This window comes from Uloborus diversus, chromosome 3 (assembly GCF_026930045.1).
Source record: "Uloborus diversus isolate 005 chromosome 3, Udiv.v.3.1, whole genome shotgun sequence".
NCBI lineage: Eukaryota > Metazoa > Arthropoda > Arachnida > Araneae > Uloboridae > Uloborus > Uloborus diversus.
The window spans coordinates 194,845,699-194,864,086 of NC_072733.1; the positions used below are offsets into that span (position 1 = coordinate 194,845,699).

The 18,388-nt window shown below is 34.6% G+C and overlaps 1 protein-coding gene across 1 annotated transcript in view; it reads right to left on the minus strand.

The window, feature by feature from the left end:
* LOC129218490 (uncharacterized) overlaps positions 1 to 18,388 on the minus strand; it is a 117,918-nt gene that overhangs the window by 73,397 nt on the left and 26,133 nt on the right. Inside the window, exons 4-7 of the mRNA XM_054852773.1 lie at positions 16,471 to 16,654; positions 16,169 to 16,341; positions 15,880 to 16,063; positions 4,658 to 4,980 (exon numbers count right to left, since the gene is read on the minus strand). Of these exons, the coding sequence (XP_054708748.1) occupies positions 4,658 to 4,980; positions 15,880 to 16,063; positions 16,169 to 16,341; positions 16,471 to 16,654 (864 nt within the window). The remainder of the gene's footprint in view (positions 1 to 4,657; positions 4,981 to 15,879; positions 16,064 to 16,168; positions 16,342 to 16,470; positions 16,655 to 18,388) is intronic.

Genomic DNA, 18,388 nt, shown 5'->3' on the forward strand with positions numbered 1-18,388 from the left:
CAAATTATTTTAGTAAATATGGATAAGCATTTTTATTACTTTTACAATAAAGAGAGGTGATTGTGAGCTCATGTAAAAATAAATTCAAGTTTATAATAGAACTAATGGAACTTGCAGAGGGGGGTGGAGTATATTTTGAACTAAGACCCTTAACATTTAAATATATGTACAATAGAATCTAAATTAACAGAAGTGATTGAGACCAGCTCACCTCCAGTAAACTGAAAATTCTGGATAAAAGAGATACTGAAAATGGCTGTAAGGAGACAGCAGAAACTTAAATCTGGCTTTAAACATGTTCACATTTACAACATGACTACTACATATGACACTTTTAACTATATTATTATGATTATTTAAAAATGCCTTCAGTAAATGCCACACAAGTCAGAAAATGCAATGTAAATTTAATGAAACAAAATAGTAAACTTCTTCAAATAGGTTTTCATTATGTTGTTAAGTTAATAATGCAATCAACACTATTTTTTCTTCTTTAACTTTAAATATACACAGTCCAGTCACATTAATGTGACCACCACGTACTTTCCACGTCAGAGTTAAATAACCAATCACAGAAGGCAGGCGGCAGCACAGTGCAGTTGAGCGTATATAAAGGGTGTGTGAGGGCTTCAGAAAAAATTTCAATCGTTGGCATACTGTAGAAACGAAGCGATTTATCCGACGTCCAAAAGGGCATTATCATTGGCTTTCGGGCCAAGGGTGGAAGCATCACGTAATCTAGCGCAGCTGGCCATGGCATTAGAGTCGGCATGGCTCAACATCCCAGAGAACACCTTCAGGGACCTAAGTGACTCTCTTCCTGCACGTCTTGCAGCAGTCCGCTCTGCGAAAGGTGGTTATTCTGGCTTTTGACAGATGGTCACATTAATGTGACTGGACTGTGTAATATGTAGTTAAAAAATAATTACTTGACAAAACAATACTTAACTTTTTCATTTGGTCATTTTTTTTGGAATTTAGTTAGTGCTCCAAAAATGTACTGGCGAGTTTGAGGTAAAAAACTAAATTGATAAAAATGCATGGATAATATTTTCTTCATTTGCTCTTAACAAAATGTAGTAAGCATTGAAAAATAAGACAAAGCTGCTGGGTTGGACATCAGTTTAATTCCTGCTAAAATCTACCAGAAACGAAATGCTACACAACAAACCCTTATGACAGAAAATTCTTCCAACATTAATGTTTATGGTCAGAAAACCTTATTGCTGTATCTGAATTTAAGACAAAACTTTTTATGAACTCTCCTGATTGCAGATGTTAATTAACCTATTCTTGGAGCACATTTCCTCCATTACTATGAATTGGTGCCAGATCTCCCCAATAAGTGTCGGAGAGATAAGAAAACAAAATTGCAATCAGCAGGCCGAATTGCAGATTCAAAACTATTTCGGTTCAAATTTCTCTTTCTGGGGATACAGAATATCAAAATGTTGCGAGAATTTCCTGCTATTACCAAATTACCTAATCCACATCTAACAGTATAACACAATACTGTTCACCACATAATAACAAAACGTCCTACCCCTAGTAGCAAAATCTCGAAGGTTAGTTTCAGATCGTCTTAAAATTGCTAAGCAAGAATTTCAAAATATGATGCATCTAGGACATATAAGACCTTTGAAAAGCAACTACGCTTCGCCACTCCACATGGTTCCCAATAAAGGAACATTAGAGTGGAGGCCAGTTGGTGATTTTAGATCTCTAAATTCTCAAACAATAAAAGATAAATATCCCATCCCTTGTGTCGCTGATTTTACAGCTGAATTACACGGAACAAAATTTTTTATTTGAATTGACTTAATAAAAGCGTACTACCAAATTCCTATTCATCCAGATGATATTCACAAAACTGCAATTTGTACTCCTTTTGGCCTATTTGAAAGTACAGTGATGCAGTTCGGCCTCTGTAACGCAAGTGCTACATTTAAACGTTTCTCAGACGAAATTACTCGAGGATTACCAGGAGTTTACGCCTTCGTCGATGATATACTAATCACATCTAAAAATCCCGAAGAGCATCACCAACATTTGAGAAACATATTTTCAAAATTAGATGAATACAATCTCTGTATTAATGTACAAAAGTGCATATTTGGTGTCAACTATAAACTTCTTAGGATTCAATCTTTTGGAAAACGGAATAAAACGTCTACCCGATAAAGTACATTGTATCCAAAATCTTCCAAAACCAGATACCTTAACCCAGTTGAGTAGATTTTTAGGTATGTTCAACTTTTACCGATTTTTTATACCCAAAGCTGCGCATATACTTGCTCCTATAGTACAATTTTTAGAAGGACATACAAATAAAAAGAAATCTCATTCCAAGTTCGCAAAGGGGCAGAAAAACTTAAATGGAATAAAAAAGCAGAACAAGCCTTTATTGACACGAAAAACGCGATTGCTAAAGCAACTCTTTTGAGACATCCCATTCTAGGAGCTCAATTAAGCTTATATGTAGACGTCTCAGAGGTTGCTATAGGCGGAACCTTATCTCAACTATCGCTTGGACTGTGGGAACCAATAGCCTTTTTCTTAATGAAACTAAACAAAAGTCAACAAAAATGGGCAACCTATGATAGGGAATTGTTCGCAATTTACTCTGCTATTAGAAAATTCAAACACATGTTAGAGGGCAGAATTTTTGTAATATATACAGACCAAAAGTCACTTACTCATGCTTTTAAACAAAAACCAAATAAATGTTCCTCAAGACAATTACGCCATTTAGATTTCGTTTCGCAGTACTCCTCAGACATTCGGCATGTGAAAGGTTCAGAAAATGTGGTATAGGATACACTCTCGCGAATCGAAGTTGAGTCGATTACCAAAGCTGCAAATTTAAATTTTAAAAGAATTTGCAAATGCACAGAGAAGTGATCCAGAAACTCAAAAATTTCTCGAAGACAATACATCTTCTTTAAAACTGAAGTTCAAACCACGCCAAACTGCGGACTGTGATACTTCAACAGGTTTTCCACGTCCATTCGTTCCTGTTTCTTTTCGTAAACGAATATTTGATCATCTGCATAACATGGCACATCCAGGAATTGCAGCTTCAACCAAGCTCATCTGTGCGCGATATGTATGGCCTAATATGAAGTGCCAAATTAAGCAGTGGGTCCAGTGCTGTGAATCATGCCAAAAATCAAAAGTACAAAGGCACACCAAAAAGCCTCTATGTACATTTTCTCTTCCTGATGCTAGATTCTCGCACATTCATGTGGATATCGTGGGTCTCTTGCCACCATCTAACGGTAAAACATACATTCTCACTATGACTGACCGCTTTTCCAGATGGCCAGAAGCAGTACCCATATCTGACATTAAAGCACCAAACGTATGCCGTGAAATATTCAATACTTGGATCTCTCGTTTCGGATGTCCATCAATAATAACTTCTGATCAAGGACCCCAGTTTCGCTCTTCAATGTACACTGAATTTAATCGCTTACTGGGCACTCAAAAGATCCGAACAACTAGTTATCATCCAATTGCAAATGGACTTGACGAACGCTTCCACCGGCATATAAAGTCTGCTTTAAAAGCTCATGAAAATACCGACAGATGGTCAGAACTAATACCCGTAATTCTTCTGGGTATCCGAACAGCCATTAAAGAAGATTTGCAATCTTTTTGTGCAGAACTGGTTTACGGCTCAACCTTACGTCTTCCTTGTGACATAATCGACCCTACAGACACTCCTGCATGTGACTCGGATTTCGTAACTGATCTTCATGACAGAATGAGACAGCTGAATCCTGTTGCGACATCTGCACATTGCACCGATCAGTATTACATCCATCCGTTGCTAAAATCATCTTTGCATATTTTTCTAAGAGTTGATCATGTGAAACCACCTTTATATCAACCATATACTGGTCCTCATAAATAGTTGAGCAAAATGGAGAAAACAATTACAATAGACATCAATGGTCGACGCACGACAGTTTCTCTTGACCGAGTTAAACCGGCTCATGTAATTCCGGAAACTGTCCATTCTCCACCTCTAGCAACTACAAAACTAAAAACTATCAATAAAACATCTACAAACAAACCTGCAACATATGTCACCAGATACGGAAGACGAGTACATTTTTAAAAAAACTTAGCAACTTGTATAACCTAATATATCTTCTTTTCACTGCAAAATATAAGTGAAAGATTTTTGTATATACATATCAATCTCAAATTTTCAATTATTTTTGTATATATATATATATATATATATATATTTATTTATTTATTTATATATATTTTATGTTTTCTTTAACAATATGAAATGACTTCCAGCGTTGATTCTCAAAAAGAAAAAAAAATTGTTCCTTTGGGTTAACAACCTTCAGCCATTGGGGGGATACTCTGTGGGAAACCCATAAATTCATCAGATCAGTTCATGCAAAAGAGAAATGACGCTATACAAAAACTCATCAAAATAGATTTGGGGATAGTCAATTTTTTGGGGGGCCTATTTGCACACATAAATGCACACTAACATTACAGAAAAACTAGAAAATACTGGAGCACAAGTGTATCGCCAGAACACAATCACTCCTGTTATTATTACTATCCTGTTATTATTCCAGATCTAGATAGCATACACAACAACCACACATTAGGAATAAAAGAAACTTACCCAGACATAAAGCGGAAAAAATTTTCAAAATCAGAAGAGCTTGATTCACTACTTGAACTAAATTGAAATCCTGAATCACATTCTATACATAATTGCAGTTGACGATGAAAAAGAAGCCGCTTTTCCAAAGCAAAGCACATGGATCTCAGTCTTAAGAAAGTAACCCAATTTTCTCCAGTTGTATTAATGTCATTTTGAACACTATCTTCAGCAGGATCTGGTGAAATATCAGTAGGAGCTTCACTTCCATTACAAATACGTCGATGCCGATTAAGAATAAAACCAGCTACACTATTTCTAAGAGAGCTTGACATTGCTTGAGACTGAAAGTAAACATTAAATAAACATCTAATATACAAAAAGTATAAAGATAACATTCAGAACAAATAATTTTAGTACACTTTAAACCTTATTTTAAACAACAGCATGTTAAGTACCTATTTGTATTTTTTATCCCAAATACTAAATCCAAATACTAGATCAGCGTAGCCTTTTCACTACAATGAAGTCTATGAAAAGTTCTCCTTTCTACTAAATATTGAATTCCTGAACTCACTCAGTATGGTTACAGACCTAAAATAATTATTGCCACATGGTCTTTTGTACCTGTATAACTCATTTTTAGTGTAATAACAAACACACGCACAATCTGTAGTTCACGCATTGTGTTTCTCATCTCATTGAGAGGTACAAATATATCCTTTAATTCAGTTTTATTTAACCACTGTGAGGATAAGATATGACCTACAAAAGGTAGCTGTTAAACTTTTACACCTCTTTCAGATGAGGCGGTAAGTTGAATCAACTTTTCAAAGTTGATTGCTGTTTTTTGTTGCGTTCACACAGGCAATTTAGTAGAATCATCAACTTCTCTTACCAATGGGAAATCCGTACGATGTTGAGGTACAAAGAAACAGGAGAATTTCTCGTGATTCCTCTTCTGCAAGAAGAAAAGCAGGGGGAAAAAAAGAAAATGCAATCAAGGAAAACTGTTACTAGAAAAAAAAAAAAAATCAGGAAATCGGCACTTTCTGACATTAATTATATTCACAACAACTTTGCCATAAGGATAAATTCTTCAGTTGTTTCCATAAGTCATGACCACTCTTTGAAAATAGCAAAGCATATTGTTTGTTGAAATGACTAAATAAATGCTCAGTTTCATTTCTTAATAGTAATGCAACTTCTTATAAAAAATGAAAAAAAAAAAAAAAATTCTTTCAAGAAGTTCAACATTTTGTATTAACTTTGGAGTTTTTAATAACTACATAAAATCCATTAACAAATTAACAAATGCATTTCAAGTGGCTTTTGTTCAGTAAAACCTAAAGCACAGAGAAGTTATCCAATATTCAGTAAATTACCGCCCATTAGCCAGGGCTAAAACAAAAATACATTGGCCACTAGAGGGCGCCTGTGATGCAGGGAGTGTTATTGCTGCTAATTTGATAAGTGTTTTCTTACTATAATTTTTTATTATTACTGTCTAGTTTTAGATTTTTTTACTTCACTTTATCATGTAATTTAGTTTTATTGTGTTTTGGGGGCTCATTTTTGCTGTAATTGTATTCTTGAAGTGTTTTTGCATTTTTTGGAGCTAAGCCTAACATGTGGTGATCTCCTGGTTTTTGATCTTGTGTGCTTTATTGGGTGTAGCAACTCTGTTTATTTACTGCTATTTTTAGTATTTATTCTGTGTTTTTTTTGCATTTTTATCTTTCTGTTTTGCCTTTTGGAACATATTCACTGAGTAGAAATGGGTGTTATATGCATTATGAAAGAGGTAAAGAGTGGGAAGGGGGACAGGTGGATCTCTTGTGATTTATGTCATATGTTCTGCCTGTATAAGGGGGAAAATGAGTGTTTTTGAGGAGGATTATATTTGTACTAAATGTGCTGAACTCTCAGACTTAAGACTTGAGATGCTAGTTTTGGAAGCCCAGTTAGCATTAGGGTGTAGGCCAGTTGTAGAGGGTATAAATGTTCCAGAGATTCAGGGGGAAGTTTCAAATGAGGAGTTAGATTGGGAAACTAAGGGTGTAATTTTGGGGGACTCTATGGTAAGGGAGGTGGGTAACACAGTTGGGAGAGTAAAGCGTAAGGTGGCTAGGTGTTGTTTACCAGGGGCTCGGGTAAAAGACGTTAATATGGTTGCTGAAAAGAAGGGAGTATTGAATAAGGAGGACATGGTTACTTTGTGGGTGGGAACAAATGATGTAGGCCACAATAAAAATGAGGAGTTTTCTAGGGACTGAGAATTCCTGTTGGACGAAGCTACCAGCTTTTCGATGAATGTCCAAGTGGTTGGTTTGCTTCCCAGGTATGGAGTGCATAGGAGCTGGCTAAATCAACGTGCGAGGTGTATGAACTTGCTACTGAAGTCAATTTGCGAAAAGCACAGTATCAGGTTCATTGATGTATGGAGTCATTGTAAACGGGATTGGATTGCTAGGGATGGCCTGCATCTGAGCTCTACAGGGGTCAAAATGGTTAGTGGATTAATTTTAAGGGCTTCGGAGTCAAAAAACTTAGTTGGAATGGGGGGCATGGTTCAAGCATCAGGTATCGACAGAATGAAATTTTTTTGGGTATTGCTAGAAATGGAAATAAAGTGACGAACAAGAGTAGTAATGTTAACAATTGTAATTTAGGAAATTTCAGGGTGTTAAATAAAAGCAACTTAGGCATGCTTAGTTTTCTATACCAATGCTCGCAGTATTAGGAACAAGATGGATGAATTGAAAAGCATAGTTATGAATGAGAAGTTGAATGTTATTGGAATTGCAGAGACATGGGCTACCGAATCTGATGCAGAGTTATTACATATTGCTGGGTATAATTTGTTCAGACAGGATAGAGTAGGTAAAAGAGGTGGTGGGGTTTTATTTTATGTTAGAGACAATTTTATTTGCAATGAATTGGTCATAAATGATAAGCCTACTGATATTGATATGGTTTGGCTGGAGTTGATGAGCAGTAAGGGCAAAAAGCTACGCTTTGGAAACATTTATAGGCCACCTAAATCAAACCAGGGACAAGATAAACAGATGTACAGTATTATTAGTGACATGTCCAATAAGGGATCCGTTATCATTATGGAGGATTTCAATTTTCCGGGTATTGATTGGAATAATTTTTATCCTGGTAATGGCAAAGAAGAGGAATTTTTAAAAGTAATTGGTGACTGTTTCTTAGATCAAGTTGTAACTCAGGGAACTCGAGAGGAGGCGATTTTGGATCTAGTTTTTTGTGACATAGGTAGTTTTGTTCAGGGGTTGTGTGTATGGGAGCATATTGGAGATAGTGATCATAACAGCATTAGATTCCGGGTTAAATTTGAAGTGTGCAAAGATGATAATTTTAGGTTTGTGCTCAATTTCAGAAACACTGATTTTGCTGCACTTAGGCAGAGCTTGAAAGAGGTTTTTTCGTCAGGATTGGAAAATACCGACGTAGATCAGCAGTGGACGGAATTTAAGGATAAACTTGCTAAAACGGTTGGGGACTATGTTCCATTTAGGAGAAAAGGTGTTAGTACCAAAATTTGGCCCATGTGGTTCTCCAGGGAGATTAAAGAAGCTCTTAATTATAAGCAAGCCACTTTTCGTAAGTTTAAAGAAACTGGTCAGAGTGAGGAGAGGCTCCAGTATGGTAAGGCAAGGCGAAATTTTAAGTATTTGGTACGGATTCAGAAAAGGGAATTGGAGCAAAGGCTGGCAGATGACATTGATGGGAACCCTAAGAGGTTTTTTGCTTACGCTAATTCTGGGAAAGCTCGAAACAGTCAAATTGGGCCTTTGGTTGATGAGTATGGAAATTTAATCCAAAACGATAGGGATATTGCAAATGTTCTAATTAACTTTTTTTCCAGTGTGTTTAATGATAACTGTATCTCAACAGTTGACACTAACAAGACACAAGCTATTATACAGCTTGAGGATTTTGTATTGATTTGTAAGATTTTCGAAACGTTGATCAAAATGAAGATCATGAAGTTCTTAGAGATTAATAGTCTGTTGACTAGTTTGCAGTATGGTTTCAGGAAAGGTAAATCCTGTACTACTAATTTATTGCATTTCTACGACAAGGTTACCTCAGCTTTAGATAACAAAAAATGTGTGGATGTTGTTTGTATTGATTTTCAAAAAGCTTTTGACAAGGTACCGCATGTTGCTCTTCTCAGCAAGTTAGCTGACATTGGAATAGGAGGAAAAACTTTACTTTGGGTTAGGAATTGGCTTACTGGTAGGAAGCAAAGAGTAGTTGTGAGAGGAAATCATTCTAATTGGAGTGATGTTTTAAGTGGGGTTCTCAGGGATCAGTTTTAGGGCCTCTCTTGTTTATTATATTTATGAATGACATCAATGAAAATATTTCTGGAAGCATGAATTGTTTTGCTGACGATGTAAAAGTTATGGGGATTGTCGAAAATGAAGAACAAGTAAAACAGCTGCAAGAGGATTTAGATCATATTACTAAGTGCGCAGATGCATGGGGTATGGCAGTTAATGTAGGGAAATGTCAAGTGCTACACTTAGGTCATGGAAATAAGCGTATGAGATATCGCTTACAGGGTTCAGTCATAAATCAGGCAGAAAATGTTATGGATCTAGGTATCTTTATAAATCAGGACTTCAAGTTTAGTCAACAGTCAGTATTGCTAGTAACAAAGCCAACAAAATGCTAGGGTTCATCAATAGATCTATTTCAAACAAATCTAAGAAAGTTCTTCTGCCTTTATATAGGAGTTTAGTAAGACCTCATTTGGAGTATGCTGTTCAGTTTTGGTCGCCTTATCTGAAGAAAGACATTTTTGTATTGGAAAGGGTTCAAAGAAGGGTAGCTAAATTAGTAAGGGGGCTCTCAGATTTAGATTATGATACCAGACTTAATAGGCTTAACATGTATAGCCTGGAGCAAAGGAGAGTCAAAGGGGACATGATTCAGTTATTTAAATTTATCAAAATGAAAGATGTAAATGGATTAAATTTTTGCGGGGAAAGCAGGACAAGGGGTCATTGTTTTAAGCTATTTAAATCTCAGGCTAACTTGGAAATCAGGAAAAACTACTACTTTAGCAGGGTCGTGGGCACTTGGAATAGCTTACCGGAAGAGGCGGTAATGAGCAAGGGAGTGGATAGCTTTAAGAGGGCCATTGATCTTCATTGGGGACTAATTAATTGACTAGGACCAGCCTAGCTGGGCCCAGAGCCTGTTGCTGGTCGTCACATTTGTATTTCAAGTTATCCAATGTTTAAATTGCTTTTAAAATCAAATTTTGATAAAAATTTGTACAGTGAAACTTCTCTCAAGCGACCATTCTCCGCTCCTGAAAGAAGTGGTCATTAATGGAGGATGGTTGTTATTAGAGGTCATTTTCCAACATGCAAATAGCACCACAGTTGTTATTTACCTTCTTCCTGCAGTGCATAAATCATGAACATTTTGATAAGAACGTATTTAAATAAAGAAACTTTTTTTTAAATTTTTAATGTAAAATCTACTTTTTACAAAATTTTTCTATTTAAAAACTAATAGCTTTAAAATATATGAAGAGATTCGCCTGCTTCAGCTTTGTTTTTCCTAAAACAACTTCAGTTTCTAGTTTAGTTTTCAGCTGCAAAACTAAATTACTAATCTGTTCTTGTTATTAGTACAAGATAAGATTATCTATTTCTGCTAGAATTTGTTGTGCTGACAGCTTTGGTCCTATAGTATCCCTGAACTCAGCATTTTCATTACTTTCATTTTCCTCGTCAAAATCTGAGTGCCTGAAAGGCAAAAACATTTTTTTTAACAGCTAATTTCCTTTTATTTCCTTTCTCGTTTAAGTTCATGACTTCTACATGTTTCTCGAGCGTGAGATAACTCTCTATTTCGAAATTTTGACCGAGATGTATGGTAGGGTGATGAAAAAGCAGAATGCAACTTCACTGAAACCAATTCTTGAGCTATTCAAAGGCACTAAAAATAGATTTTGTCCACTCTGATGAACTAGCAATGCTCCCTTCTAGCCCCTTCTCCCATAAGCAGGCTCCGCAGACAGTTTTTGAAAAAAAATAGTAGGAAAAATAGGAGAAAAAATAGGAAAAATTATGAAAATTAGGCTTTAAAAAAATAGGAAAAAAAAAAGGAAAATAATGTTCTAAAAAAGGAAGACAAATGCAACTAAAGTATCCTGAAGATAAATGTAACTATGGATAAAGAGCTATAAAACTGTTCCATGTTTATGAAAAAAAAAAATTTTCAATTAATGAAAACTATTCGAAATTTTATTCAAAATAAAAATAACAGGAAATTTTCAGTAAGTTACCGCCCTATAGCCAGGGCTAAGGCAGAAATACATGAAATACACCGCCAGCTCAGTCATTCCAGCCGAGGATTGCAGTTTCGTGCGTATTAGTACTCATCAGCCCGGCATAGGAAGTGACTGAGCTGGAGGTGGAAAACCTCTTAAGGAAGCCAAGAATGCCAAACAAACTGGTAGCTAATATAGAACTAGTATTGACCAGAGGAGTGACCGAACGGGAAATTGTTTTGCTTAAGAAAATGCTTTACTTATATATTTCAAGTAGCTATTAGCAGAAAGCTTGGCTATTGAAATAGGATGCAGATGATATTTCTTTGGTGCTTTCTCCTTTTTCATACCCATCAAAAATGAGAATAGCTTACCCATATTTGAATCGATTATTTCAGAAAGGGCATAAGTCACATTTTTTTCAAAATCGAGTTAGCTGTGGTTTAACTATATTTTTATGTAGAGAAATCCACTAGTGTAGCAGGGAAGTCAATTCTTGTTCAACAAAGCACTTTATTTAGAGGTACATTTTTTGTTAGTGCAGAAAGAACACAAAAGTCCCGGACTTTTTGTACTAAACGCAAATGAAGGAACAGTACTATGCAATGTGAATATACGGAAAGATCATAGAAGAACTAGATTTTTTAGCATAACGGAGTAAAAACAAATAACTCCGTTGATTTAGCATTATCACGGTACTGGTCGATTCGTCAGTTAGGAAGGTTGGGGGGATTCAAGATCACGACCTGGGTAGAGACAAGGTAGAAAAGTATCGGAATGAATTTCCCTAATTTCTAACATCACTCTAGGAACTGCGAAAAAACTGTACGCTTTCAGTGAGATATACGCCAATCAAAATATGAGCAACATTGCAGGACTTTTTCTAGAAATAACACTAAAGAAATTTCACAAGGTTGCTGATGACTTTCCTCTGAGAGGACATTCGTTTGTTCTTTGCGACCAGGATTTTGGGACAGTAAAACGAATGTTAAATAGATATGACAGATTATTAATGGCCATGAGAAATCCAATCTCTTTTAGTGAAATTCTACTGTTGTTTTACTTTCTCATTGCTCTCATCAAGACTTGATCTATTGTTGAGTCACTTCAGGTTCTGGATCACCAAAATTTATCATTGCGTTGGATTGTTGGGCAGCTTGATTTAATACATTTGAAAAAAATTATTGCATAATGTACTCAAAAGTTTCTGAAGTATATGTCCGCATAATTAGCATAATTCACATAACAGTCTGCGTAAAAGAGAAGTAGTTTGGTGTTAGCGAACAAGAACTCCCACCGACGTAGAGGGTGAAGAATTGCAGCATTTCCTGTCTCACTATTGGCGATTTCGATCTATCCCCCCTTACGAGGATGGCAAAAGATTGGAAAAATTGGAGTAAATTAATTAAGGACAAAGGAAACTCAATCAATTAAGACCTTTTGGGAGGCTTCACAGGGATTTAGTTTTTGATATCATTCCAGCAGTCTAAACAGTTAAATAACTCCAGTTACAACTAAATTGTTTTCCAGAGTTCACTTAGATCATTTTAGAATGAGCCTTCTGACATTTCTATATCATTGTACTTGTGTGGCATTTTTACATTTTTCGAAAAGTTAAAAATAAATGAAATTTGCCCATAAACTTCACTACAATTTTTGATTTTAGAATTCAAATTACAGGATCCCCCCCCCCCCCAAAGCGATGGCCCATTCCTCAAGAGTTAGAGTATCCTTCCAGAATGAAAAACAAAGTAAAATAATTAAGATGTTAAATTTAAAAAAAAGAAATACCCCTTCAAAAAACTTTCTGAAAAATTCCAATGGCACAATCTGCACCATGGGTTTAAGTTGCAAATAAATGCAAAAAAATATTTCTCAAAGCAAACAATTTTTTTTTTCAATCACAAGCAGTGCAGAAAATGAAAGAGAGTAAAGTAAGTGTTATTTTTTTCTCATGTTTAAGATATTAACAGTATGCAGTAGAAGTAAGATAAAAACAAGTATTAAAAAAAGAACTTCCAAAATGCTGAATTTGGTATTAAATAAATGGCAAGACATGGAACATATGTCACAAAAATTCATCTTGAAAAAATATTCTACAAAAACGTGAGACTCATGATTTTTGCATTTTTTACTCAGGATGTATCAAGGAGCTGAATTTGGCACATCTTGGTAAACAGATACTAGCCTAATCAGAAACTAGGGGCCCAGACCTTGGCGAGTCCCTGGCTCGAAATCAGTGCAGTGTAAGTTTTATAAGAGTTTTAGGGGGAGGAGGACAGGGGCGTGTACAGTGGGAGAAGGGACACTTGTTGGCCCGCCCAATCTTTTTAAACAAGCGGTGAAAATAGAGGTAAACAATATGGAGTTTCAAACAAAGGAAACACTATTTTCAGTTCCAATGATAAGTGAAAAAATAAAATCCTCATGTTAAAAGATTAAAAAAAATTGTGAACTTTTCCTGTAATGAATGGTCTCTAAGAAGCAGAATGGGGGTTATAAATGAATACAATGTAATAACCATATTTTTAGTTTTGTAATTACAGATTAAAATTACATTCTATGAACTTGAATCCATTTTTCAATTATAAAAAAAGTAAAAGCGTAAATCATTTTGCTTTCTGGTTATTTATTTAAGCACATTTCATTAAATAATGTTAATTATTTATTGAGTAGTTTATTTTTTACTGTTTTTTCTTCTCGGGAATCGATTAAATAAAGTCAATATGCTTGACAGTGAATTGGGGTATGATATGAGAATGAGGCTTTCGATCTCGGACCCTCTCCTTGCAAAATTCTTGTGTGCACCACTGAATGTGATCATTCAAGTGTAAATGTATGTGTAACTTATTTGCACAACTGATTCTAATCTAGTTACTTAGAACTTGAATTCTTCATTAAAAATTTTAATTTGTAGGCATGAGTCTTTTTTTTTTTAATAAAAGTAACCAAATTTTTTGACATTTATACATGTGTGCAAATGAAAGTGTTCAAAATGTAGTGCAATCATCAACTTAAGTGCAATAAATGACAACTTTTGAACTGAAGGGAAAAAATATATATTTAGTTATAATATATATTTTTTAAAATAGAGTTTTTAAAAAATTATTGCCTAAAATATAAGTTTTTAAAAAAGGTGCATAGATTTAATCATCAATTTATTGTTCTTTTCTTATGATTTAAAAAAGAATTTTTGTTAAAACATCACGTAAAACTTATATGCAGATATCATTAAAAAAATTGCTGCCTGCTTCGTCTAGTGGTCAGAGAAGTCTGACTGCGACAGGAAGGTCCGGGTTTGAATCCTGGCTTGGACATCGACGTACTTTCTCACTCCTAAACTTGTCCTTTCTTTGTGTGAATGTGTTGTTAAGCTGTGAATGGTTGTCTACCCTATAAACTGGTCCTTATGGCATGTGTGTACTGTGGAAGTCAGACTTCACACCACATTACGGTACAGTTGGGAAAGTGAAGCAGCACACCTCAAATTGCTAGCCTAGCTGGCATACAACAACATTAAAAAAATTAAGCTTTTCTTTTTGGCACCTAAATATTACTTTTATTAACATTCCTTTGAGTTATAAATGGAACTAAAATTAACTGTCTTAGAAGTGCGGTGAATTTCCTTTCATAGTTCTACCAACTGTTACATAAGGAAGTTTTCACGCAATAAAGTTATTGGCAATTGTTTTAAGTAAAATATTTTTTAAATGAACATTTTGGAGAAAAATATCAAATACTCATTAATCAAAACTTATTAATATTTGTTTTTATGCATTACGAATATTGCAGCTAATACTAATTGATCAGATTGCATCCCTTTAGCTTTACATTCATTTGGACACTTGCACACAGTTTTGCACAGTAAAAACCACCTGTCCTGTCCCAAACCAGTTTTGAACAGTCCAAAACCCAACTCTGATTATAAAATCTGTAACTTAAGACTTGGTTTTGATAAAACATGGTACATGCAGCTTGCTTTACATTATTTTATCATATCGTATGACACTGTTTCAGTATAACACAAATCAAGTTTCAATGCAACACGAGACATATTAACCTGATTTATGATATCTACATGATTTATTAGTTTTCAATATAAGTAAAAAATAATTTATAAAAAGTCTTGTAAAACTTGGTTTCGATAGTACATGACGTCGATAGTACGAATTGACTGTGTTATACGAGGGACACTTATATACAGCAGGGACAATTAGTGCATCTGCCAAAAATGGCGTATCAATGCCCCCCCCCCCCAACACAGTTAAGAAATTAATAAATTAATTATAAAAGTAATAAGAAAACTTACTTAAACATTTTCAAGAGCATAAACTGTTATATGACAAAAAGACATTTTGTATTCTAAAAAACATCTTACCCCAATGATATACATGTGGTTAGAATATTGAAATTACAAATATTATGTACATCCTGCTGTTTACTTTAACCATCCTGTAGTTGGTCAGTTCTAGAGTTGACTTTAAATGGACAAGTTATCTAGAGCTACAAACTTTTGAAAATGTAAATTAGTAAAAATGAGAAATAACAATGTAAAATTGCAGATTACTACATTCACATGTTTTGAGGTTACAAGAAACCCCTTTTTCAATGCAAAATTTGTGAGCTTACATATGAAAAGGTTCGTAATTCAAAACTTTTGTTCGTAGAAACTACGATTTTCGTAGCAGTTGGCAGCTCTGAAGATATTTCACCAAAAACTGCAAGGTGGCTAAAGTGTATGCAAATGTCATTTGTTAACTTAACACTCAATTATATGCATTTATAGAGAGCAATACTGAATAACACACTCAGGGTGCCAAATGATTGTGATGAGATAAATAAAGAATATTGCATGTTTTTTTAATGAATTATATTTTTAAGAAAAATAAAGCAGCAGAAAAAAGCAGATTTATCAAATACTTACATTTTCAGAAGAAAATAAATGAGATAAAAATCCGATTCTAATGGGTCTTGTTGCCCGCTCTTCTGCTGCAATTCTCTCTTCTCTGGTTTCAGTTGAACTAGTACTTGCAGTTTTCTTATCGGCTGGGACGTCATTAGATATTCCAGTAATTAAATACTGACCAATACTATCAAATTTCACAAACCTAATTTAAAAATATATGCATAAATAAAATAATGTCCAAATAAGCAAAAAACTGACTTAGATTTTAAGAAGTTAAGAATATTAATATATAATTAAAACATGTTACCTAACCCTCTCAAAATGAGTATTAGTAGTACACCATGCATGAGGTCTAGGATCTTTCCAATCCCAAAAATATATAGAAGTACCTGAAGCAATTATTACTAACTGAAGAAAAGGGTGAAATGTCAAAGATGCTATAACTTCTCCATTTCCAACTTTCCACTTTTCACTTCCACCCTATAAAAAAATAAATAAATAAAATTAAAAAAATATATATAAAAAGGCAGAGCATTTAACTGTATGAAGCAAAGAGTATCCAAGCTTCTTTTAAACTGATTTATTAAATTTATATAATATAAATCTTACATGTAAATGCCAAATGCGGACTTCTCCACCCAAGCAGCCAGAAGCTAGAATGTCATTAGATCTTGGATGAAAAGCAACACACCAAGGAGTTCGTGGATGACCCTCTAATGCATGCAAGATTTTTCCTGTTTGGATGTCAGATACATAAACTTTATGATCGCCATGGGTAGATGCAACTTTTGTACTAAAATAGAAAAGAATTTGAAACCCTTGACATTTGTAAACTTAATATAAGCCATAATAAACCTTCTATTAGAGAGAAGCTCAAGTCCAATTGGAAATCATTTCAAAATTTTAGGTCTTTTTTACTACAACATTCCAGTATTATAAACAATGAAAGAAAAACAATTTCAAAATCCTCACATGCATTTTGGCTGTGCTCAATGTTTTAAGTTTATACAAGACAAAGGCTTAAAAAAAAAAAAAACAAATTAATTAAAAGGAAAGGCCTGAATGAATGATTTGCACTGAGAAGCCGAACTATTTTATTTGACATGCCAAATGCTATAAGGTAATGAAAGAGTTTAAATAACTAAGAAACAAAGTATGCAATTAATGTGATGATTGCATGTTGTTGTTGGTATAAAATTATTTTGTGTCTTGGACACATAAACACACATAAAATAAATGAAAATTAGTCAAAGGTTTAGTTTTTCCTTTCCGCCTGAGTTTTTTTATATAAAGTTGTCTTGAAATAAATCAAGTAATGTCGCTGTCATGTTTGCAGTTCAGACAGATAAACTTTTAATGTCAACATTATTTCTTGTTTTGGAGTAAAAGATTTTAGGTAGAGGAAATAGTGAAGCATGAATGCGAATGACAGTGCTGATGTGGTTGTACAAAATTTATGCATAAAAGGATACAAATTATGTCACATTAATTTCAAAGCAATAGAACTGGGCTTACTTCCTCGTTGATGGAAACTTTCCCAACTTTCTGTCAGCTTTGCTTAGTTTTTTTAGACAGAGCCTGTTTTCTTGTTTCAGTAATTGCTGGTGTTTATGTCAAATAACAAGAAACTCCAGATGTTATGATAATTTTGCAACTTAGTTAAAAATACACTGGACAAATAAATACTCGCAATTAATGTTATTAATGCCTAGTTTTTTTTTTTTTTTTTTGTTTTTTTTAAAAGTATCTACATAACCTAAATAGATATGAAGCAATGGAATTTCAATGCTGCTTATGAGATAACAGTTTGGTAATGAATTTGACACATAGTTTTCTTAGAAGCATACTGTATTTTTTGTTTTATAGATGCTAATAATGCAACAACGATTTGTTGGTAAGTAAGAAACAAGCACAAGATTTCAATACCAACGTTTTCAGATTCTTCATACATAACGAAATATGGTAAAACTATGATTTAGACCGAAGAAACCCATTTTTTTTTTGACGAGCATGTCGTAACCCCCCCCCCCCCCACCAAGATACCGTTGTTTGTGGGTACACCTTTGGTGATCCCCCCCCCTCCCTTAACCGGAGCCTGGATCCGCCCTTGGAACCCCTGCCGCCATGTCAAAGTATCAGATACTTAGTAACGAAGATTGATCATTTTTCAAAATGAGTTGAATCTGTGTGCCTTCGAGTAGTTTTTTGCGCCCTTTTGTAGTCAAGGTTGGTGCCCTGTTGGGTGTCCTAGTCCGCTCCGGCCTGCTTGTCGATGTTTGTGATAGTTATAATCTTCTTCAACGAGGTTGAACTCTCCCTTCTCGTCTAACTATGTCATTCCCAGTGATAAATAATCCGCATACATGTTTGTATTTAGAATTTCCTTCTCGTGGCTCAACAAGAAAAATTTCCTGAGACAATTTAGAACTGAAGAGTACAAAAAAAAAAACGGTTCTGATGTTGATTTAGAGAGACACAATTCACCATTCCTAGCAAAGTGCCGGCTTAAAAAAAAAAAAAAACTTTT